Genomic DNA, 26,349 nt, shown 5'->3' on the forward strand with positions numbered 1-26,349 from the left:
ACACTCTTGGGACAGTTTATTAAATCTTCAGATAGTGGCATTGGGACAATGTTGCTCCTTTGCTTAAAAACAAATTATCTGTCTCTCAATGAATTAAGAATATAGTAACTAAATCTGACATTTCTGTTATGTGTGTGTGTTTTCTAAACAAGATCTCATTTATATCACTAAAGGGCCTTACTCTCAAAGGCCACAAGATACTTATTAACCTGTTCTCAGAACCTGCAGTATCATGAAAACGTGGAGAAAGAAAATCACTTCAAAGTCCATCTGGTGAAACACACTGCATTGGGCAGGGTATTTTCTAGTGCATCTGTGCCAGAGATTTACTGTGGGATTCTTACTACCACCCCTGATCAAGGTTCTGTGATACACAATAGTAATCTGATTCGCTGTCTAATTATCCCTGCAGGTTATTAGCTCACCCCCTAGAAGACATCGAGGTGTGAAAGAGTGAGGCTCCGTTTACTGTCAAAGGATATACCTACATGATGGGTGCAACGCACACTGTCTGGGGAACGGACACGCCTGGAGCTTTGACTTGGGGGGACAGGCGGTACACGGGCAACATATGTAACCTCAAATTCTGTATCGCCCATAATAATAAGATGAAATAAAAAAAAAAAAAAAAGGATCTACGTGAAGTCTGACTGTTACCATTTTACTACCTTCCTCACCCAGGGAAAATCACATCCCTCCTGGAAGTCAGTTCCTTAACTTGTAAAATGAGGAGGACGACCCTGGCCTCAGGGCCTCCCACAGCTTGTGACTGTGACAATGACTGTGATGGCAACAATAACGGGGGCAGAATCCCAGCTCCTTTACTTCAAACCACTGGGAGTGTCCTCGTTTGACCTTTATTTAGAAAAATCCAACCCTCTGCATCAACTGTGCCCCTAAAGCCTCCCTGGGGCTGGCTTGATACTTGCCCTCCTTGACTGAGAGCCCTGCTGGTTCCAGACTTTCTGTTCAGGGGGTGCTCGGGGTTGAAAGGAAAGGCCACGACACTGTTCTTGGCTCTTCCACAGCAAGGACATAGTTTTACTTAGAATGTAGGTTTATCCATGGTGGCCAAGAGTCAGAAGGCAGTGAAAGTTATATGGGAACAAAAGTCTCCCGCTGAGTTCCCCTTTGGAACTCACTTCTGACTTTGAAGGCACTGTGGGAACTCCCCAAGACCCTCCTGTCCTCTGATTCTCTTACCATGGACACACAGTTATTGACAGCCCTCTAAGAACAAGGACAGGGTGATTTTTAGACCCCTTAAGCCCTTGGCCCTAAAATATAGCCCATAGGACCCCCAAGGGGAATATTAACTTAGAGGCTCATTATTTCTGTATATTCACAGCCATCTGTTTTATGGAACCAGAGGTGGGGGCAGGGTTTGGGGGAAGCTCAATGTGCTGATTAGATTTAGTATTTTGCATTTATGGGTCCCTTGCTTTAGTTGTTTACAGATAATTATTTTGGTTACTTGGGAACAAATCTTATAATCCCGGGAAGCAAAGACAGATGCAGATGGCTGTGAATTATATCCAATAGGATCAGAATATGGTTCATAAATTTTAGCCTCTTACCCCCATGTAATCAGCATTGAATTTGGTTAGGTTACAGCACACCCCTCTAGTGAGAGAGCTGGAAAAGATGAAACTCAAAAGAAGCCAGGAAGAATATTACAAAGGCCCTTTGTATGAGTAGAGAAAGCACATACGCCATCACCAAAACGACAGCAATGACAAGTCCGGGGTTAGAAAGCTGTCTCAAGATCTTCGCCATCCAGCTTGGGAAATCATGCTCCAGTGTCTCTCCAATGACTTCAAACATTCTATTTTTGCCACTGGAAAAAAAAAAGGGTAGAAGGGGGCAGTTTATTAAGAACATATGGAAAAACCCGGGTTACAGCAAGAAAACTAGAAATCTTCCTCAAATACTGCCCCTGTACTCTTTCCAGTTAGGAATTTGACGTTTAGCTTCAACTCCTGATACTTTGATCTCATATTGTCAACATATGGATTAGATATGAGGAATGGGACTACATGAACATATAGTCAAATCAGTTAAGAAATTAACCACAGCTTTAGGAGAAAATTTTTTTAAACTGCATTTCTAAGATTTTGATTGAAATATATTTTGTAAATACCTCATACATCTACCTCTCAGCCAGCTGTTCTTACAGGAGAATGCTGTCTTTGGGCCAAGTAAACAGTGTACTCAGTTTCTAATTAGCCTTGGGAATGAACACAAGGAATGACCTATCAGAATAAAACCCACAAATAATCTAATATCTCTTTCCAAGCAATAGCTTCCACCTCATTTTCCACCAGACCTCCTTCATCAGAGATGTTAATAGGTAACCACTCGAATGATGAGTTCATTCTCTCCATGTTTCTTCTCCTGGATGGGCTCTAATGAACACCAGCTTAGCTCCCCTGCTAAGACCCATTAATGTAAGAAGTACTTTTCCTATAAACTAGAAAAATGAGAGCAAGATGTCTTCACTTGGTATAGGATATCCAGAATTGTATCATACTTTTGATTATGTCAAGTTATTTTTTCCATATATACATATTGATTCTACTATGAATTTCAGAGAAGATTTTGGATTGGGTTTCACCAAATCGTATGTATCATCAGAATAAAGGTTGATGTAACATTTAATATAATGTTTGGCTTTGCTTTTGTATTTTAGTCTTTAAGCATTTTCAACTGCTAAATAAAGATGATCCACAACTCTGAAATCAGATGTCTTTTTTCCCTTGCTCTAACTAATACTCTTTCAACAAATAAAGAGTGACTCTAAGTATTTTTTCAGGAGTCTTTGGACTACTGAGGTACAAATTTTGCCTCACAAATTAAAGACCTATACACTAATTTGCAAGACTTGTGATACATAAGGGGGAATGAAGCTTAGAGACAAAATAGATTTTTACATCTCTAAATGGGTATATTATTCCCAACTTACTCCAATAAGGTTCCTCCTTCGTCACTCCATTGTAATTGTCCAAACACCTCCATCCCAGCCATATGGAATACAGGGGAAGGAGGTGGGTGAAAAGGACCAGGCAAGATAATCCATCCTTCCTTCTCCAGCATCTCAGGTTACGGCTGACAAATGTGGTCAGAGTGGGGGGACTTGAATTTTGCAAAAGTATCTCAACCCACAAAGGTCTTCTCAGCAACCAGTGTGAAGCAATGCAACGCTGCTAGAGTCCCGGGGGGATTCTTGGGGACTTTTTCCAGATCAGGCCTCTTACCAAAGAAAGGAGTCCAGGTCTCCAAATTATACACAAATTATACAAGCAACTACAAATTCCTGGCAATCCCTTCTCCTGCCATGTTAGCCAAAGTGTGCATTTCAAGTACTTTCCAGCTACCTGCAACTACACATTCAAGTGACCTGCTGCTGCACTTAATCATAAGTCTGCGGTAGGCAAAGCTCCAGCCACTCTAGATTAGGAGAGTTTATGAGGGGGCCTGTCTTCCCCACTGGGCTATAAACTCCACAGGAATAGAATCAATGCTTAGAACATGGATTTACCCCAACATCTCCTCTAGTGCTTGGTGCACAATGAATCATTATTCATTCATTAATTCAAATTATCGACCAGCACTTTACTATGTCCTGGACTCAGAGAGATGAAAACGCTCTGCTGCTAAACTCTAGAAGTCAGTGAAGCTATTAAGAAAAATACCTGATGGGTACAATGAACACCATTTGGGTAACGAGCACACTAACAGCGCTGACTCAAGCATTGTAAAAGCTACCTTTGTAACAAAAAGATTTGTATCCCCTTAATATTTTGAAATAAATTTTAAAAAAGAAAAATGGACAATAAAGTATAATTGCAAATGAGTAATGTAATAGTAGTGTCAAAATATAATGTTAACTTTTAAAAGTGTATAAAAACCTGTACCTAAGTGTATGGTATGATCTCAGTAATAAAAAAATGCATAAAAGGAAAACCAGAATATAAAATGACAAAATGTTGACAGTTGTTATTTCAAGTCTTTGCAGTTATGGGCAAGGTTTGTTTTCATGTAAAAATGTTTCTACAATTTCCACGTTTTCTAGGATAAACACATATAACCTTTGCAGTGAGATAAAAATACATACAAAATAAAATTGCTATTACGTAAGCAGGGAAGTGTGTAAAAACTTGGAAAACTATAAATTGTTCAAAATTATTGGCATGGATGGGGGACATCAAGTGTCAGGAAATGTGATGAAACAATTAGAATTGTCTTCATCTGGACATCAAAGAGTTTTTAAATTGTCCAACTATTTAAGATAAATCCACTTACTAGCTTATTGGAATAATTTCTTGGAAAATTCACCCTCTCTAGCCAGGTCTTATAAAATCAGGACAAACTCGAATATCTCATGACATTGTTTTGCTAAATGTACCACAGCCACCTCACCTGAAAACATACCTGCACCAGAGAGCAACTGGCATCACTGTGATGTCTCCACTAACCTACTTCAGATTCATATTTGCCAATTTGCTGCTTAACCAAGAGCCAAATAGAGTCAGACAACCTTCACCAGGCAGGTGAGGCAAACCACATCGAACTCAGAGTTCCTAAGGATGGCAAGCCATGACATGAAGCTCCTACTAATGCATGTTTTCTCACATCATTTCTAGGGCAGAACAACACTTTCAAACTTTTAATTCCAGACAAATAAACAAAATAAACCTTACTTAGCTCCAAAACAAAGAAAGTGACAGGAAAATAAACTATCTGACTAGCATAGAGACACCCCTTTCCCAGTACTCCTTGACTTCAAACTAGTGACATATATGCAGTAATTTTGCATAAGTTTGCCAATTAGGAAATTCTTGGTCAAAGTCAGATACCATGTCTTAGATACAAATTAGTTTTTTGTTGTTGTTGTTTTTTTTTTGTTTTTTTTTTGTTTTTCAGTAAAAATCAGAGTAACTCTTCATGACACATAAGGAAACCCAGAGGAGTTAGGGCTTAAAAAACTAAAATGTGCAACTATTGTATCTGTCTAACACAATTGTATTTTAAATCTGAATGTGTCTGTGTAATCACTACCCAGCTCCATGTTTACGCTGCGTGGTTTCTGTTACAGACAGCTAAAGTCCTTTGCCACATTTTACTGAGAAGGATTAACTTCCAATTAAAAAGTTAAGTGGACACCTAAAATTTATCTGGGGTATTAAATTGCACAGGTAATTTGCAATTAACTAAAACCTTTGAACTGAATTATCTCTTGAACTTTGTACTCAGATTTATTAAGGATTTATTGAGACAAATGTCTCTTTCAAGACTGTAATTTCATATTTAGTCTCCAGATGTCACTGTCTGCATCATTTATTTCAGCCCACTTGGAAACACTCACACACACACACACACACACACACACACACACACACACTGAAATGAAAAGAGCTTGTCAACCTCAGTTTCTCGAGTATGACAGAACTCCAGCTCATTTTGCTTTATCAGCTGGCTTAATATTTTCTTTCTTTTCTGGTAAAGCAATAATTCGGACTATTAGAGTGAAAATGCCTCTTTTATACTTAGTCTGTGGGCAATGAACCTTTTGACTTTAATTAAATAACTTGGGTTTGACGGCATGAAGGGAAATTATATGTGGTCCTTAGAGCATCCTGCTTGTCATTCTCATGGCTTTGCACATTCTCATTTCCTTCACTGAAAAGGAGAAATAGCTCAAAGGCATGCTGGCCAGTGACTTGTCCTGCAGAGATCCTTGGAGGGACTTGTGGTAGATTCATTTCCAAAGCGCTTTAGGGAATGAAATCTCATCCTCCAGATCCTAGGGCCTTTGCTTTCTGACATGTGCCACAGAGAGAACTCTGTCATAGAGAACTGCAGAAAAGCACATCTCCAAGTTGGATCAAAGAGCCTTCTTGACTCCTGATTGCTCACTTGAATGATACTTGGGGAGAATATATATGAGGACCATCTTTAATTATTTTTTACCAGCATGTAGCATTTTGGATCAAAAATTGTTTGATCCTCTTTACAGTAACTCATTGTTTAATAAGGATTCCACTTCCTGGGTAAACTGTGAGGCATTCTCCTTTCTGTTTTCTTGTAAGGTGGTGGTCCACAGGAGAAGTAGCAATAGCTGGCTACGTCTGGACGTGATGGTGCAGCATCAGAAAAACTCTAACATCCGGACTGGTGTCATCAAACCTTGCTTTTAGCTATCCCCCAAGACAGAAACAGCTCAGATTCATCATCCTTATTCACCCAGGCAGAGCCTGGAGCATCATAAATTGTTTTCTCTTTTGTGATTCCCAAATAAGAAAATGCTAATAGATGGAATTTGCCTAAGAATCTCCATGTCACATAATGAGCCTGATTCCACCCAAAGGATCTCATTTCTACTGATCAAAAATGCCTCTGTTTGACAAAAAATGAGCTTCTGCAATGAGCAGCCATTCCCACCTCCACCCCTGATGAAACACTATGCCTAAGTCAAATTTCAAAGACAAGAGACCTGAAGGGGCCACAATCAAAGGACGGTGGTAGGGACACGATCATGTATAAGACAGGCATGGTGGACAGGAAGAGGATGAGCAGGAGCATGCCCAGGTAGAAATTGTTTGATCTGGAAGCTTTGAAGACCCTGGCCTCGGGAACGTTGCAACACATCACGGCCCAGCACTGGAAGTACATGGATGTGTGGAGTCGAAGGATATTGATGCCAGGGAGGCTGGGAGCAAAGAAGGAGCCCATCCTAGAAAGAAAACAGAGCTCTGCTCAATTTTGAGTCTTTACTCCATAACAAAGTCACACCGCACCTGTTACTTTCACATCATGCTTCTTTCCTGAAGGCAGAAAATATATTGCCGTTTTCAGTCACACAAACCCTTTTTATAAGTAAACCTGACTGATCTATTTCCATTTTCCACATACATTTTACCATTTCCTGCATTATTGCAGGTATTGCAAACATAATTCTTTCCTAGAAAGGATGCTGTTAATTAACTATTTTCTACTGTCATTAGTAAATTTAAACTACAACAGAGTAAACAATATATTCCAATTGTTTTACTTCTTTCTTCTAATTCTAAAATAAACTTAAATTCCCCTAACATTCAAATCATTGATTAACATGTTTATTAATATAACTTTTTAAAAATAATTGACCCTTAGAGTCACTCATTCTATTCAAATAAACTGCACATTTCCATTAATCACTTTTGTCATGGATAATTAATTTTTGCTTAATTAAAGAGAAAAATGTTAACACAATTTTCTTTTTTTGATGCTGAGCATTTTTCTCTTCGTAGCTGCTGCGGTGTTTTAAAGCTGATTGCAAAGCTTGTGTATGGCCAATAATATGCTATATTTTGTTGATAATTTATAGCTAGCTTATATGTTTTTGAGGTGAAAATTCCATGCATCCACTTAAATTTATCTGCTGACTTTCTTACTTCAGCTTGTCCCAGAAATCCTCTGCTTTGTGCATCTCACTTTTAAAAAATATTTAAAATACCACTTTTAGGTGGGAACCAGTTAGGTGAAGTCACTTTTACCTGATGGCTGAACTGATTATTTCAACAAAATAAGTTTGAATTTTCTGGGATGGGAAAACTCGTTAGCACCATAAAACAACATGAGTAACAATTTATTAGTCCAAAACCAAAAAGAAGATACATAGGCACTTATTTTATAAATATAAGTGGAGCCCTATCTTTTAAACTGTCTCAACTATAATAAAGCTCTCGACATTTCTAGTTAGGATTAGTCTTTTATACTCCCTGCATACATAGAGTAGTTGTTTAACCAATCCAATTAAATTTTGTACATTACAGAGACATTAGTGATCTAGATGAAGAAATTAGTTTCTGCAATAATTGAACTTATGCCAACCGAAAGTTAACTCATTCCTTTGAAAAGTGGAATCTGGCCACAGTTTGGTTTGTCTTGCTGTTAGGATTCCAGACCACAGATCTGAATGAAATTTTACCCTAGTGAATTGACCAAAGACTTTTCGAGAAGCTAAGCTATTTTTTTTCTAATCGAAGGATAGATTATAAGACAACACAGTATACCTTTGTTACAGGACAGGAAGAGAGAAGATGGAACTCCAAAAAAACTCCAAAAAAGTGAGCAGCTGATGGCTCAGAGTTGCAAAACACTAGATTATATCCCCAAATGGCAATATTGTGACGTAACACACTTATGTATGATTATGCTTGCCTCCGTCTACACGTCAGATGGCCATGTCACTTGTTTTGGTCAATCAAATATGAATAGAAATGAGGTGTCTCACTGCTGGGTAGAAACTTTAAAAGCCCCGTGTGGTTTTTCATTCTCTTCTTTCTCTGCTACTGTGCCTAGCAATGCTCCAGATGGCTCCTATTCTATCAGTCTGGGTTTCTCAGGCAAGGGTAAGTTCTAAGAGCAAAGCTCTCCCTCAACCCACATTGGACATGTTCTTTTTGTAAGCCACTAAGATTTTGGGGTTGAGTTTCATTGCTACATAACCTAATTGATTCTAAAACATAATTTTGTACGTAATTCAAAACCCAGGCCACGTATATTTCTATCATATGTGTGCATTGCTTGTATGCATAGATATGTAAGCACATATTATTTGTGCACATATCTATAGATAAATAAATTTTTAAATAAACATCACAATGATATATTTTGAACAAATGTCTCAAGAGCCATAACCTAGAAAAACAGGTCCTGGCACAGTGTGATCTGAGCTTAATGCTGGTCTTAGCTTCGTTCCTGAATCACTTATCAGTTTGGCTCACTCAGTCCTTTACCCAGACCTGATCCTGTCATCTGTCAGTTAAAAATCATTGTAATACCTCAGCCTTATCAAATGCTTTTCTTCCAAGGAGATCAAAGCAAATGAAAGCTTCTTTTATTTAACTCTCCTTACTACTTCAGTGACACATACATGTCAGGTAAATTATTCACATCTGATTAACTGAGAAAATGAGGGGAAAAAATGCGACAAGACTGGCCGGAAGGTACCCAATGATGCAGTGTTGAAGCAATGTCCAAAACTCATCTTCTCTCTCACTGTGTGTTCCCGGCTGCCTCTCTACATCCTGCTATGATACAGATATTATGCACTTTCATCATTTAAAAATATTACTACAGAAAAATATGATGTCTATTTCAAAAAATACTATATAAATGAAGGTTTTTTGATCATTCAGCCAAATCATCACAAAATGGATTTTTACCTATAAATGTTGACTTTAATAACATCTGAGTAAATAACCTCTACTACTCAGCAATTCCTAAAGCAGTAATTGAATGTTCCCAGTCAAAAACCAATGGAATTGCATGCAAAATTCCCATGTCATTTTGATTGTTTCTGTACAAAATGGTTACACTTTGCCATCAGATCTTCATGCCTCATAAAATAATGAAACTCCCACGTGGGAGCATCTTTGTGCAGAATGAGTTTACTAATCTCACATTCCACCTTCCCCACACCACATTCCCGACCCTCACCAACCTCCTGGGAGTTAGGAAGAGAGTATCTGTGCAAGGGGTTGACCTGAAGATGAATAATGGACTAATAGCTATTTTATTTCTGGAAGCCTGGAAAGTGTGTGAATATCTTTGTTATACTCAAAAACTGCTATCACTTTCTAAAGTCGTCTTCAAACTAACCGGAAGCAGGCTTGACCACTGCCTGAAGAATGAATACATAGAAAGTGGTAGTGCAGTGACAAGGCAGAGATTTTGATAATGGGTCTGCCTGTGAGAGAACTGGAAAACAGTTTTAGATTTTTAATAATTTCAATATGAACACAGTGGACTATAATAGTTAGGAAATCACACGTGCAACTAATCAGGACAGTAATTACAACAGCTTTTCTGACAACAAAAATAAATTTCTAGGCTAATCTGTTGTCTAAACTCTGAAAGAACACAGTAGACACTCAGCCTATGTCTGCACAAATGGCACCCACCAGGCCAGAGGGATTTATGACACTTTGTGTAAAAGCCACTGATACAAGACAGTGGTTTCTCATTACTCCAATAGCCATGTCAACCATTTTCTGCCAAGACAGCAGATTCCCCTCCAGGAAATGAAAGCTCAGGACCCACAGAAGCTGCTACCTTTACTCTCTGTCAGTAGTCACTGCTAGGGCCACCTTCACTTTCCTCCCTGCATGGAGAGCAAAGGACACGTTTCACACCTTAATGACTCTGGACATGTGAGCCACATTGGCAAAATTTAGAAAGTAAGGGAATGGGAATTACATTTTATATATGCCTGGCAATAGAAAAAAATAATCTTTTTGTAGTATTTTCTTCATATTGATTTACCTAGTGAGGCACAGGAATTTGACAGGCCCTATAGCAGGATGATGGAGCCCTTGAAGGTGGTCTTTATGCTACTGAAGCAAGACAGTTTTAACATTTGCAGAGTCCCTATTAGCACTCAAAGGTTTAATAATTGAGGCCAGCTATGGTTGAAGGATTTCAGTAAGATTTGAAGATTATTCAAAAACTGAGGCTATCCTACCACTTGTGATTAGGCCAATGGTGTGGTTGGTAGCACAATATTGTATTAGGCACGTGTCCCCAGGGTAAAGTAGCTCCATTATAACTGCTTGTGGGTGGGGGGCTCTTAGTTAAGAGTGACAAATTTCCAAACACATGGTCCCCAGATGAATCGCATGCTGTGATTCAGTTTTTAAACTCAAACATGGTTTCTCCTGTATCAACTCATCTTAACCTGTCAGGGTTTACAGTGAGAATGCTTTTATTTAATAAAAGATGTGACAATCATTTGCACATCAAAAGATATAATTCTGATGTGCAAATTGGTCCTATGAATCAAGTTACAAAATGAAAGTCATATTTTTAACTTGACCTTCCTAAAACATGTATTTCATCTCTATAAAGTATTGAATTTGGTGAGCTATTATTGTTTAAAGTAGCCATAAATTATATTTTAAATATATTTAGTAGTGATGACAAAGTAAAATCAGTTTCTCAGAAAAGCCTTATGTTAATTTATTTCATACTTAACATGTGATAATGTAATCATTAGTATTTCACTATTAGATCCTGGTGTTACAGAATATAAAAATGTAGTCTTCAAATAAATCTACTGAGTACAGACTCCCATCATTTGATGAAGGAGTATTCTGCAAAACAGGAAGACCTCTGAGGACAAAGATTTAAGATATTTTTAAGAAGTGTGAACTATTCACAGCCATCCACCTTGCAAAGGCGAAGATTGAGTTAGACACAGATTGAGGTCTCCTCTGAAACCAGGCTGCAGTGCTTTATGCAATAATGACCTTGGAGGCTTTTCCACAAGTGATAAACTGTCCAACAGCTGACCTACCAGATCATGCCTTGGTTGAAGATCAGAGCGAGGACGTTGCCACTGATGTCAAATTCAGTGTATGAAGGCTGGAGGAGACACAAGTATTCATTAGATTAGCATCTCAATGAAAATTGAAAGGCTAGTGGTTCTGCATAGGCATGACTAGGCTCTCAACCACTTTCCCTCAGCAACAATAGCAGAATAATCAATATGATAAGTAACCAGAGATCATAAAATAATAAGAAAGCATCCTTTAACATAGACATTTTTAAATGCTGTTATTCACTGCTGGTAAAAGTAAAAACTGTAGCAACCTTTCAGAAAAACAGTTTGATGATACATATCAAAAGCTTTACAAATCTCATTCTCTTTAACCCTATAAATCTACTTCTAGGAATTTGTCTTTATAAAATAATCTGAAATGCTGATAAGTTTTAATAAGCAAATGAAACCATCTAAGCGTTTAACATTAGTTAGGTAAATACAATATATCTATGCCATGATATATATTGCAGTTGATTATATTCATTATGGAGGAATATTTATATAAATGAGTAAAAACTATGCTCTAGGATTAAACAAAAAATATATAAAATTATACATTCATTATCTTTAATCAACTCTATACGAAACTATGCATAGAGAAAGACTGGAAAGTAATCAGCAAAATATTAATAGCTTATATGTGGGTGATGGCCTATTTTTTTCTTTTTTAAGTTTTAAATATTTAAAATTTTTACAACAAAAATGTGAATTAACTTTAAAATAAAATAAATATAGAAAAAGAATTGTAACAAAAGTTTAAGAAGTCATTCAGCTCAATGTTCCATCCCATGGATAAACCTATCATGGATAAACCTATCATGCTCTGGGCAGCAGCACCAGGCTGCTCTTTGTGCAGAGGGAACATCAGTACAACAAAGGAGGACGTCTGTGCTAGGGTGACCCATCCAAAAGCTTCCTGGTATCGAATTTGACATCCTAGCAAGAAAGTTTCTATCAGTTGAGTTAATGCTAATTAACAAAGGCAATAAAACTGACTCCTATTTAATTTGGGATAAAGTATTCAGAGGACACTGACTAATTGGTAATAAGAGAATAAATAAAAGAGCAGCAAATATGAAGTGGGAGAGACAAGAAGACTGTGACAAAGAGACCAAGAGATTGGCAGGTGTCTAGCACTACCCCAGACCCTAATATTTCCAGGTGTGCTTCAGACCACATGTATCCCCATAAAAACTCCCTCCCCAGACACACACACACACACACACACACACACACACATAAGATGACCTGCGAGTGTCTCTGTTCTCAAACCCAAGAACTCAAATATACATTTGTAAGGACATAAAATCTGTCACTGATCTGGATCTCCATCAAAACTACTCCCAACTTTCTTGTGCTTTGTCTCAAGAGGCTCATGAGTGCAGGCCTCAACTGTACCATTTTCCCAAAAGCAGTAGAACTCTCCTATTCAAGTGAAAGATACGGGCAATCTGCTTTGTAACAGATTCAGGGAATGAACAGCAAGTGTGGCATAACAGGACTGGTTAAGCCTCAAGATGAAATGATAAGATGATACATAATGAAATAATAAATAGCCCTGCATATTAAATAGGACAAAGATGACTTGGATAATTGCCACTTAATTTTAATCAAGATACTGTTAAAGGATGTATACAAAGTGTTTCACTAGTTTGCAGATTTTCTAGAAAGATAATGTCCACAAGATGCAAAAAAGGTTTGGTTGACAGTTCTTGTTCTAAAATCAGCAATGAAAACAATGTGTCCTTTTTACTTCTTATCTTATCTTGAGAACGTGAACTCTGAGTCTTTCTCCTTCTGTGTGCATGCTTTGCTCTGAACCATCCACACTTTTCTCCTGGAGCCCTGTGTGAATGCAGATCAATGGGTGGCCTGTGCTATCTGTGGCCTTGGAACAGCCTTTCTCTGTGTCAGTTCAAGAATCAAACCTTCCACCTTGGCCTCTTCAGAATGGTGTCATAATTGAGCCCACCCAACTAATGAACATTGGAAAAATCTCAAACATTTAGGATATCTATCTACTTACTTTACTGTCTCACAGGCACGTAAACCTCTTGAGGGTCATTTGAGATGAGACATTTTACAACTAGTTGACTAGAAAAGCAAAAAGGACACACTGGAAGTCCCTGGCCCTACACTGTGTTTGCAGCAGGGACAGCTGGAGGAATAAAATCTTTAATGTGTAAACTGGCCTAATGTAGAGAAAGCACATAGGGTGGCGCTATTGTACCAGTGGTTTTGCGGTGCAGACGGGTACCTGGGATTCATGTTTGAGTAGTAGACTTTGCCCTGCCATTTCCCTGCTGGGTGAGCTGGGCCAGTGTTTAGGCCTTAGTTTCCTCACAGATAAATTAATGAGATGAACTAGATCAGGGTCAACACACGGTGGCCTGTGCCCCAAATCTGGACTGCCCCTGTTTTTGTAAATATATTTTTATTGGAATGCAGCTACAGTCATTCGTTGATGTATTGTCTATGACCGTTTGGGACTAAAACAGAGGTCAGTAGTTATAACAGAGACCGAATGGCTCACAAAAGCTGAAATGCTTACTATCTGGCCCTTCACAGGAAAAGTTTGCTAACATCTGACCTAGATAATTTCTAAGATTGTTTCTAATCTAAAAATCTGTTATTGGTTGAAAATCAGATCCAGTTATGAAAGAATGGCTTCTCTGCAAACACCTTAGAAATGGAATGTAATACTTTCTCCAATAAATACAAAAGCTCTCCCTCTAAAAATGAAACATATATGTGAAGGGATAAAATTACAAACATAGTATAAAATTCAACATTCATTTTATTAGTAGTAGACTTTTTAAAGCATATGAGATTATATTTTAAGTTTTTTAAAGCAATACTTTAATAAATAAATCAATTCACAATATATTTGTTTAATTGCCTCTAAAATAGAAAATGCTTAAAAGAAAATGATGCTTGGGAGAAAAAAAATCACATTTTCCTGAAACCTGAGATAATAAAATTAAATAAAATTATTCACATGAAATAAGTGTAAGAAACTCACTGATGGCCGCTCATCCCGAGGAAGATGCCTAGTGAGCTGCCAGCAACAGAGAGCCCATTTGGATTCGGGCTGAGGTCCATAACAGTCAAGGGATTGGAAATGGTCTTGTTTTATTTTTGGACCTTTGTTTGTGGTGTGCGAGAGCCAGCCATCTACCCAGAGGAGAGACATATGGTGCTCACTGGACGAAAAGCCCTGGAAGATCCATTCTTTCTCTGTAAGTTTAGTTATTTGGGGCAGATTGCCAACACATGGATATTGTGAAATGCAATTCAGGATCTCAGAGAGAATTAATTCTGTCATTGCATGGAGCTGCCTGATCTTCTCCACACAAACCCCATTTCTCACAGCTGGAATCACACTACTTAGAGGCTGACCTGGGCCGTGGCTCCGGAGCAGTGGCTCTTGAGTATGGCCCCCAGGTGAGAGTCAGCACATCACTTGGGAACTTGTTAGAAAACCACATTCTGGAGCCTTGCCCTAGATCTACTGAATCAAACATGTCACATTTTCACAGGTCCTCAGGGAATTCTGATGTATGCTTGAATTTGAGAAACACTAATTTAAGACAAACCCCAGCCTCAACTGCTAGGATGACGCTGCATTTGGGGCTTTGCACTATGACACAAGTTGAGAATAGGATCTTATTAATGCAGACAGACTCTGTCCACATATTCAAGTGGACCTTCAAATACAGCCCATACACTCCTGTTCCCAAGTTCTCACCCCCTCATGGGATGTCCATGACTCCTTGCTGACTCATATCATGCTGTATTCCTGAACTGCTGCATAATATCTCCACATTCTCAGCTAGAGAACATCAGTTTATCTTCTAATTCTATATCCCAGCCCATTCTGCTAACTCTGTCCTATTGCAAGTAACCTGTCGAAGCCCGCTAGCACCTTGCGTTCCAAAAGCCATAGATTTGGCTCTCGAATTATTCATGTTTTGGTAGAGTTGTTGAAATTTCTGGGGTTAAGCATTACAGTGAAAATTCAACATGATGGAAATTTGGTTGATGGCTTTGAAGTTGATAAGACATGAGTTTGAGGCCTCACTCTAGGTTTGAGGCCTACCATGGATCAGCTATGTGTCTCTGAGAAAATTATTTAACATCCTCTAAGGCTCAGTTTACTGTAAAGAAAGAATTATAATTCCTACCTTACAGTGTTCTGGTATGATTACATATAATCATATTATGTAAATTTTCTGTGGCGTTTCTGATACATAAACACTACATAAAATTATAAGACAATATATAATTGGGCATTCACTTGGATGGTCCATCAGTCATATACCTCTTATTTATGAATAATTTTAAGTCCTTTTCATAAGGCCTCAAGGAAATCTCCTGTATTTTCCATTTATATAAATTGAACAAGTATCACCTTAAAAATATAACTGTAAACAAGATGCTGGATTTGTCCCTGCATTCAATGCTATTTCTTCCTGGATATTCTTTACTTGTTTTATTAATAAATGGTAAAGATAGTGTCAATGGAAATTAAAGTGAAACTAAGGACATTCTTCACTGAACTGCTACAGAACACAGAAGAATTTACAAGAGGTCTCACCTCGTGCTGAATTATAGCAGTTAAAATCTCTCCTGGGAGCAAGCCATTCTACTCCCTGTGAGTCCATGAACTCTTTAGAAACATTGAGAACTATCATGCTCAGAGAAGCCTTGGGAAATATTAACTTACATTACATGGTCTAGTAACCTGCTGCAAGCCCGTAATTTTCCCACCTCAGTTCATCTTCATAGATTTGTTGTGACAATACTTTCGCCATAAATTTATGACTTGAAAAATATACAGGATCACTTTTAACCCAACTTACTCAGATGGAACCAGTATACAATTCAGTCTATTTAACAAAATGTTTTTGTCCAGAAGTGTACTTCATTATCCTCATTTATTCTCTGGCTACATAAGAATATAATTTCAATTTAAAGACTCAATTTTTATGCATAAAATACAAGCATTATTGTTGATTATGTCAAAATTCCACTCAAACATTCTATGGATCTCTAAATCTAATGCTGGAGCCTGCAGCGTTTAGCTTTTACAAAGGTTGTAATAAAGTGAATAGGCTATTTGGGCTCTTTTCTGTTTCCACATTAAGCACAGACTTATTTTTTCTAGATCTGTGAAATATGACTTTGGTAAATTGTTGGGGATTGTGTTGAATTTGTAAATCACTTTGGGTAGTATGGAAATTTTAACAATGTTAAATATTGTTTAACATTATTTTCCATTTGTTTGTACCCTCTGCAATTACTTTCCTCAGAGTTTTATAGTACTTTTAGAGATCTTTCACCTCCTTGGTTAAGTATATTCCCAGGTATTTTATTTCATTTGTAGCTATTGTACATGGTATTGAGTCTTTGATTTGACTCTCAGCTTGACTGTTATTAATAATATATAGAAATGCTGCTGATTTATGTACATTGATTTTGTATCCTGAGACTTTGCTGCATTTATTTATCAAATCCAGGAGACTCTTGTTGGAATCTTTGGGTTTTTATAGATATAAGATCACATCTTCAATGAAGAGCGATAATTTGACCTCCGCTTTTCCAATTTGGATACCCTTAATATTCTTCTCTTGCCTGATTGCCCTGGCTAGGACTTCCAGCACTATTTTGAATAGGAGTGCTGACAGTGGGCATCCCTGTCTTGTTCCAGCTCTTAGGGGGGATGCTTTTAATTTTTGCCCATTCAGCATTATGTTGGCTGTGGTTTTGCCATATATGGCTTTTATAATTCTGAGATATACTCCTTCTATGCCTAGTTTCTTCAGGGTTTTTATCATGAAAGGGTGCTTGATTTTGTTGAATGCTTTTTCTGCATCTATTGAGATGATCATATGATCTTTTTTTTTGCTTTTGTTTATGTGGTGAATCTCATTTATTCATTTATGTATGTTAAACCATCTTTGCATCTCTGGGATGAAGACCACTTGGTCTTAGTGAATTATTTTTTTGATGAGCTGTCGAATTTGGTTTGTTAATATTTTACTGAGGATTTTTTTTCATCTAATTTCTTAAGGGATATTGATCTGTAGTTTTCTTTTTTTGTTGTTGTTGTTGTTGTGTGTTTTCCTGGCTTTGGTATCAAGGTGATACTAGCTTCATACAATGAGTTGGAGAGGATTCTCTCCTTCTCAATACTGTGGAATAATTTCTGTATTATGGGTCTTCTTGTAGATCTGATAGAATTCAGCTGTGAAACCATCCGGTCCAGGGCTTTTTGTGGGGTGGGGGCAGTTATTGCTTATTTGATCTCACTGATCATTATTGGTCTGTCTGTTCAAGAGTTCTATTCCTTCCTGGATAAGTCTTGGTAGGTTGTGTGTTTTCAGGACTTTGTCCATTTCCTCTCCATTCTCTAGTTTATGTGTGTAGAGATTTATGTAGTATTCATTGATAATGTTTTGCATTTCTGTGGTATCAGTTGTAATGTCACCTTTTTCATTTCTGATTGAGCTTACTTGGGTCCTTTCTCTTCTGTTCTTGGTTAATCTAGCAAGAGGTCTGTCAATTGTGTTTATCTTTTCAAAGAACCAACTTTTTGTTACATCAATCCTTTGTATTATTTTTTTATTGTTCTCTAATTCATTTAGTTCTGCTCTGACCTTTGTTATTTCTTTTTTTCTGCTGGCTTTGAGTTTGGTTTGTTCTTCCTTTTCTAGTTCCATGAGGTATGACATTAGCTTATTAATTTGTGATCTTTCTGTCTTATTGATGTAGGCATTTAAGGCTATGAATTTTCCCCTGAGGAATGCTTTTGCTGTGTCCCAAAGATTTTGATAGCTTTCATCCCATTTGTCATTCAGCTCAAAGAATATTTTGATTTCCTTCTTAATTTCATTCTTGACCCAGTAATTGTTCAGCAGCAGATTGTTTAATTTCTATGGCTTTGTGTAGGTTTGAGTGTTTCTCTTGTGGTTGATTTCTAGTTTTATTCCACTGTGGTCTGAGAAGATACATGGTATGATTTTGACTTTTTGAATTTGTTGAGTCCTGTTTTGTGGCCTAAGATATGATCAATCTTGGAGAATGTACCATGTACTGCTGAGAAAAATGTGTATTTTGTAGTTTTGGGGTAGAATGTTCTGTAAATGTCTGTTAGGTCCATTTGATTTAGAGTTTGGTTCATGTCCATTATTTCTTTATTTTCTGCTTAGATGATTTATCAAGCTCCCACAATGGGGTGTTGAGATCCCCAGCAATTATGATGGTACTATTTATTTCTTTGCTTAGCTCTAGTAATATTTACTTTATGCAATCTTATGTAATCTTATGCAATCTTAGGCAAAAAGAACAAAACTGGAGGTATCACATTACCAGGCTTCAAACTATACTACAAGACTATAGTAACCAAAACAGCATGGTATTGTAAAAAAAATAGAGACATAGACCAATGAAACAGAACAGAGAACCCAGACATAAAACTATCTACCTACAACCAACTGATCTTTGACAAAGTAGTCAGCAATGTACATTGGGGAAAAGAAGCCCTATTCAATAAATGGTGCTGAGAAAATTGGATCACCACATGCATAAAAATGAAACAAGATCTCTGCCTCTCACCACTTACAAAAATTAATTCAAGATGGATAAAAGACTTAGATCTAGGCATGAAACCATAAGAATTCAACAGGAAAATGTAGGAAAAACTTCTAGCTATCAGCATAGGCAAAGAATTTATGAAAAATACCCCAATGGCAATCATGGCAGCAACAAAAATTAATAAATGGGATTTGATTTAACTAAAAAGCTTCTGCACAGCTAAGGAAACAATCAACAGAGCAAACAGACAACCTACAGAATGGTAGAAAATATTCACAAGCTATATATCCAACAAAGGGCTAATAACCAGAATTTACAAAGAACTCAAGCAAATCAGCAAGAGAAAAACAAACAAGCCCATTAAAAAGTGGGCAAAAGACAAGAACAGGTGCTTCTCAAAAGAAAAAAGACAAATGGCCAAGAAACATGAAAAAATGTTCAGTGCCACTAATCATCAGAGAAATGCAAATTAAGACCACAGTGAAATAACACCTTACCCCAGTTAGAATGGCTTTTATTAAAAAATCCAAGAATGATAGATGCTAACATGGATACAGAGAGACAGGAATGCTTAAACACTGTTGGTGGGCCTGAAAATTACTACAACTCTATGGAAAACAGTATGGACATTCCTCAAAGAACTAAAAGTAGACCTACCATTTGATCCAGCAATTCCACTACTGGGTATTTACCCAAAGAAAAAGAAGTCATTTTATCAAAAAGACATCTGCACTCAAATGTTTATTGCAGCACAATTCACAATTACAAGGATGTAGAATTAACCCAGTGCCCATCAATTCATGAGTGGATTAATAAAATGTGGTATATGTACACCATGGAGTATACTCAGTCATAAAAAAGATGAATTAATACCTTTTGCAACAATCTGGATGGAATTGGAGAACATTCTCCTAGGTGAAGTATCACAAGAATGGAAAAACAAACACCACATGTACTCACTACTAAATTGGAATTAACTGATGAGCACACCTGGCACAGAGGGAAGTAAAACTCAGTGAAGAGCAACCACGGGGAGTGGGGGGAAGGAGAGGGGATTAAAGGGGAGGGGTAGAAGGGGAGGGGAATAAACCAACCTAATGGGTAATATGAACACTGTTTGGGTGATGGTCATATCTATAGCCAGAACTCAAGCATTATAAAAATGATCCATGTAACTTAAAACATTTGTACCCCTTAATATTTTGAAATTAAAAAAAAAGTGAATAGACATTTTAAAAGGTACTTTCTCTGTGATTAAGCAATTCAACTTAATAGAAATTTATTATAAGGAAAAAATTTGTGCATTTCACTACGATTTATCAATGAAGATATTTATTTACATGGATATAATTAAATGCCATAATAATATTTATTATAAAAAATTAGGCACAGATGGACTGACAACAAATTAAAAACTATTAATCATGGTATATCCATATGTAAAATATTATGCAACCATTAAAAAGCCTGGGAAATGGTCACTGTTAGGTAAAAAAAGCATGTAACCAGTCTATATCTATCTGTATACACACACAGAAAACACATATATAAATATATATTTATATATATTTATAAAAATCTATAATACTATGCATCAATATATAATACTTATCTACATATAAATAATACTAATAACTCTTTGATGTAAATAATCCACATCATCTCATTAATGGTGGAAATTATCTGTGATTTTTACTTTCATATTTCACATTATTGTGTTTTTCAAATTTTCTACAATGAACTGGCATTATTTTTGGAATTCAGTAGGAAAAAACTCAATATGCTTTTTGTGTGTGTGTATATGGCAGAAAGTCCACATTTTTCTCTTTCATTTCTGAAAGAATTCTCAAGTATCTCCTCTGCCCATCTCAGGTTTTCCTTCCCTTCATGACAGATACTTTCTACACCTATATTGTTGAGTCCAGCAAGTCCAGCAGAATAACAGAGAAATATTCTCATCAGCCCTTTCTGTTCCAAAAGAGCCTCATTTTAATTTTCTGCATCTATACTTGCATTGCCCATATTTTCTAGTTTTCTGGCCCTGTCTTACACTTGTCCCTCCACTAGGAATTCCTTCTTCCATCTCTTGAAATTCTGATCATCTTGCAAGACTCTACTCAAATGCCTGCTCTCCATAATGTCTGCATTTCTACTGAAGCATACCTTTCTTTCCCCCCTTTTCTCTCTCTCTCCCTCTCTCCACTCTTTCTATCTCTCTTCCCCAAAGTCTCGTAGCAGTTGGTTTATTCTATGGATTTTATCTTTTATGCCCTTTATATATATTGGCAGGTTGCAAGATAAAATAATGGTGAAGAGCGTGAAGAACTGGCGCGTGAATATCCTGACTGCAGAGGGCAGTGGTTGCTCAACTCTAGTCAATTTCTCCCTCATGGGATTATGGGTCTAATGTTGCCAGGCCTTCCAATGTCAAGAAAAGCAAGATATCTACACTTTTTAAATAAAATCTCTTAGTGTTTAAATATTAGTTTATATTTAAAAAAACAAAACAAAACAAAACAAAAACAAGCAACAACACTGGGCCGACTGAACCAAAAAATACCTGTTAGCTGAGTCTAGCCTGCAGTCCTAGTTTGTAGGTGTACAACTTCTATATCTCTGTTTCCTTATCACCTAGCACAGAGACCTGCTCATAATAGTTTGCACCCAGTAGGCACTCACCTGTGTCAGCTATACATTTGGTGGGTCAATGATAATAGGATCCACATCAAAGATCTTTCATTCAACATTATTGTTTTAAAACTTGTTTTGATTCTGAGCTTTTTTCCAAAGAGCCTTCCAAAGGTGACATGGGAGAAAATTCTTTTTCTATGACCTAAAACAGGAATTTGTCTTTTTCCTTTACTTTGTACTTACCGAAGAGCACTGTCAGCACTCAATAAATAATAAATTACAGTGATTTAATTATAGCTTTTATGCATCCAGATCATGTTATATTGACTTCATATTTGCAGTCAAATTTTCTACCACTTAAGAGGAAAGCGGCAAGGCATAAAAGGCAGACAAAAGCCGAGCGACGGTCTAAGAAAGAAATGGCCATTTTTATGTGTGTCTCAGAGGAGCTGAATCAGGCAAGGGAAATAGAAATGAAGCCGAGCCAGCTGAATACCTCATAGCGGGGGATGGGAGGCAACACGGCAGCATCGGATGTACAGCATTACCTCACTGTGTGCACCAAGAGCATTACCTAACTGCTTCCGGCTCATCCGGGGAGGGCGACAGAGATGACCTCATACAAGGTATGCCCTCAGAGTCAGAGAGCCAGACGGAGGATCTAGCCTGGAATCTTGAAAACAGTCCTGAATGCAGGACGTGTCCAGAGAGTAGAGAGCATGAGAGAGAACGGGCAGGGCCTGTAGAAGATATTCCTTTGCTGGTGAGGACAGAAACATCACTGGCTCAAGAACACTAAGCCAGAACTGACTCCATGGCCACATCCCTGGAAGGGATAGACACTGCTGCCTTGACCGAGCTAGAATGTGCAGGTTCAACGTTCAATCGGCCAGGCAACCCGTCACACCTGCCACGTGTCTCTCACAGTTCAGATAACAGCAGGGCAAGTGCAAAAGTGGTAGCAAATGAGCTGAGAGAGAAGGAAAAGCAGATCATACAGGGCATTGAAGGTCTAGAACGGGATTTGGAATTCATTCTAAGTGCTTAGAAGCCACTGGAAGATTTTAAGCAAATGAGTGCCAGCAACCCCCAGGTCATATTTCCTTGGATGCCTGGAGCCAAATTCATTTGCAAAGAGGGACAGTGGAAACCCTGTGATATGCTAGACCACAGAGTGGTCTACTGCTGCTCTCAGACTTTGTTGTTGGACTTGGAGTGGAGCAGAGGGGGAAAGCTGGTAACAGAGCCAGCACCAGTGGGGGTCCCAGAAACCTGGGAAATTGTTTCAGGAAAAGAAGCCACCCTGGCAGCATTCAGCTCCACCACCTGCCAGAGCCCTGTCAGCAAACAGGGCCTTCCTTGAAGCCTGCAAAACTGCCTGCATGTGTTTCTGTTGAGCTCTTATTGGACTGTGAGCTTGAGAGAGCAAGCTCCGTATTTAGTGAATCCTTTTATCCACCTCCTCCCACCCTGCCCCCCAGGTCTACTGCACACTCACTGGCACATGGTCATTATCCAGGAGCCCAGTAGAATCCAAAGGAATTGGCAGAATATGCAGCTGACACTAGCCATCTTGCCCTGCTTCTAGAAATGCCATCAAGGGCTGAGGGGAGGGAGGTGCTGACTATGGGGCCGAGATTTTCTGAGCTCAACATCTTAACTAACAGGTTGAGGTCCATTGCTTTAGGCATCCTGTGCTAATTTGACTGGAATATTGTAAACCATGAAATTCAAGTCTACCCTCTTCTGAGTTATTCCCATACTTACTGGTCTTCATTTATTGCCATTTAAAAAGGCGATCCCACCCACAGAACTCTGCAGGGCCTTCGTTTTTAATAGGGTATGTAAATGGTGACTCACAAAAAAAGAATCTGATAGGAGAAAAATTAAAATCATACTTACATATCCATATTCCAAATCCCAGCACCAGCAGTAATTGCAAAACCTCACAAAACATGCCCTGAGAAAGTCCCCGATGAGGATTGTGACGTAGGTGGTCAGAACATCAGAGACAGTCAGCCGCACAAATTCCTATTGAGACAGTATCTCTGTTAACACACACAGTTCTGTTTTCCAGTGGGCCTAGTGCTGGCATCAAATTTGTCTTGTTTCTAAAACTGTATTGGCTTGAAGACTGAAATTAATGGTGAAAGAAAAAAAGACTAGGCGTATTTAGTAAATAAAAAATGTATCACCCTATTTTATATTATTTATATTTTATATATAAAATTTTATTTTATATTTATTTTATATCATTTATATTTAATAATTAATTTAATGATTAATAATTATTTATATTTAATAATTATTTTCCATTCACTGTACCAAAAGTCTTCTTTTGACTGAGAAACTTTTGTAAGAATGACACAAGAACTAAAACTAGATAGGAAGATACGGACCACGCAGAAGTTTAAAACTGTTATGTGGCAAATAACCCTATTTACAACGTTAAAAGGCAAACTTGGAAAAAGCACTTGCAACATATATAATAGAGGGTTAATATTCCTAACACATTAAAAAAATTTACAAATCAATATGAAAATAGATGGGCAATCCAATGAAGAAAAAAATGGGGAAGAAATACAAATAAAAAATTCACAGAAGAAAATACACAAATAGTCCATTAAAACATTGAAAAACACTTACACCCCACCTAATCAAAATGCAAATTAAAACAATGAATTGTTACCTCACAGAGTGATAATGTTTTAAAGTCCGTGTTGGTGAGAGTGTAGTGAAATAGGCACTGGCATAAACTGATGAGGAAGTTAGACTGGCACAGTGTTGGGGGAAAATTTGTAAGATCTATCACATGTTAAAGTGTTGAAAATTTGATCAAGAAAATCCACTTTTAGAAATGTATCTTACAGCGATATTCATACAAGTTCACAAATCTGTCTGTACAACTTTGTGAAAATACCGCTTCTTCCAGATAAAAATTGGAATAAATTCAAATATGCTCAGGAGAAGATTACAGAATGAGTGTCCACACAATGGAATATTGTAAGCTCTGAAAACAAAATGCTATTGTGGTGATGATGGATGCACAATTGTGAGAATATACTAGAAACCATTGACTTGTGTGCTTTAAATAGGTGAACTTGTGGTATATGAATTATATCTCAACAAAGTTGTTTAAAAAGTGCTAAAATGCTATGCTTTGATGGAAAATATGTGTTTAAAAAAATTACAGAACAGTATATGTGGTATGAACTCATTTGTTAACAAAATATCCTATGTGCATATTCATATATACATGTAATATGTGTATATATGCGCCAAGGAAAGGTCTAGAAAATTAGAAACTGATTACCCTAGTGGTATGAACTTGAATTTGTGTACAAAATATGTTCTGTGGGTTAGAGGGGAATTCATTATTTCCTCATGGAACTCATAAGGCAGTAGGCAATAAATATAAGACTAGACATATAATTATAAACTTTCAACATGATGCTTCATGTCAGTTCTTCCCTTTCTGCTCCTTCTCAATAATTTGTGCCCTAAAGACACTGGACATCTAAATATTTATTTTGCCAGAAATACAGAGTGCTCTTCCATAATATGAGAAGTCTTTACTTTTTATTTCCAGCTACCTATGCAGTCTCCCCTTAAAAATGACTGGTGAGGAAGAATTTCCCATGGGGCAAAGGGCCATTTATTTGACTAGGAGTCATTAGGTTAAGTTCCAGGCTCACACCTCTGAGCAGTGCCTCCTAAACCCCAGACAGTCACAAACCGCCTTCATGATTCTTGCCATGTCCAAGTACCATCTGAAATATCATTTATCTGATATTTCTTTTAATGTTAATAAGGTTTGTTTTAAAAAAAATAGTTGTTACTATTATAAATGGGAAGTATATCATCTATCATAAATATACATTAGCTGTAAAATAAATACAATAAAAACAAAAGAAAACATTGAAACTTAAAAATAAATAGTTTTAGCCTTGGCTCCCACCAAAAGCAGTGCCTGTGACAAGGGCTTGTAAGCAGTAGTACATTTTGGGACATGATTGCAAAGAACAGGAGTGGGGAGTGGGAAGAATGACGCAGCAAAGGAGGGAAAGCCTCTCCCCCAAGGTATAGGAAAAGCTGCCACTACCGGGGCAAGTAGGTCTCAATACTTCTGGGGACCCACTTAGGAGAAATACAGAACAAGCCTCAGCATTGTCCACTCTGGAGACAGAAGAGGGACATATTTATTCACCAGCTCCCATTTCCAATTAGTCTAAGATGGTCCCACAAGGTATTAACACTCCACGTGGCGAAAGCAGAGGATGCCAGGAGTTGTTTGCTGCAGCAACAGCTGGAGTAAAACGTGGGCCAAGAGAGTGTGAGGTTTGTGCCTAATCTGAAAGCTTCTGCTTATCTAATTCCTGCCTGGCTCTCTAAGTTCTTCTTGCATTGCTCTTCCCTTTGTCTTCTCTCTTCCAGTCCCTCTGGCCTTTTGCTAGACCTTCAAACTCTACTTTCCTTCAGTCCACAGCATCTTTGCATATGGTCCTCACTGGACTCAATCATTCTTACTTCACTTCTTTCTTGACTCAGTTTATATCAACTAATATGCATCTCCACAGCATCGCTAATTTAGCAAAACTTCCCTCATTTCCCAGACAAGGGCAAGCTTCCTATGAAAAGTTCTCAGAGTCCATGCATTTCATCCTTGCAGTGCTTGTTGGAATTGTAAATTTACAATTTGGGGGCTATATTTTTCCCCGTTGTATCTCCAGTATCTAGCACAATGCCTGGCACTTGGC

General features: G+C 37.7%; 1 protein-coding gene across 1 annotated transcript in view; it reads right to left on the reverse strand.

Annotated features, from left to right (window-relative positions):
- TMC1 (transmembrane channel like 1) overlaps nucleotides 1-26,349 on the reverse strand; it is a 152,096-nt gene that overhangs the window by 7,007 nt on the left and 118,740 nt on the right. The window contains exons 15-18 of the mRNA XM_069472117.1: nucleotides 23,495-23,623; nucleotides 11,339-11,406; nucleotides 6,494-6,733; nucleotides 1,712-1,837 (exon numbers count right to left, since the gene is read on the reverse strand). Coding sequence (XP_069328218.1) covers nucleotides 1,712-1,837; nucleotides 6,494-6,733; nucleotides 11,339-11,406; nucleotides 23,495-23,623 — 563 coding nt within the window. The remainder of the gene's footprint in view (nucleotides 1-1,711; nucleotides 1,838-6,493; nucleotides 6,734-11,338; nucleotides 11,407-23,494; nucleotides 23,624-26,349) is intronic.

The sequence above is a fragment of the Eulemur rufifrons genome, chromosome 7 (genome assembly GCF_041146395.1).
Source record: "Eulemur rufifrons isolate Redbay chromosome 7, OSU_ERuf_1, whole genome shotgun sequence".
Classification (NCBI taxonomy): Eukaryota; Metazoa; Chordata; class Mammalia; order Primates; family Lemuridae; genus Eulemur; species Eulemur rufifrons.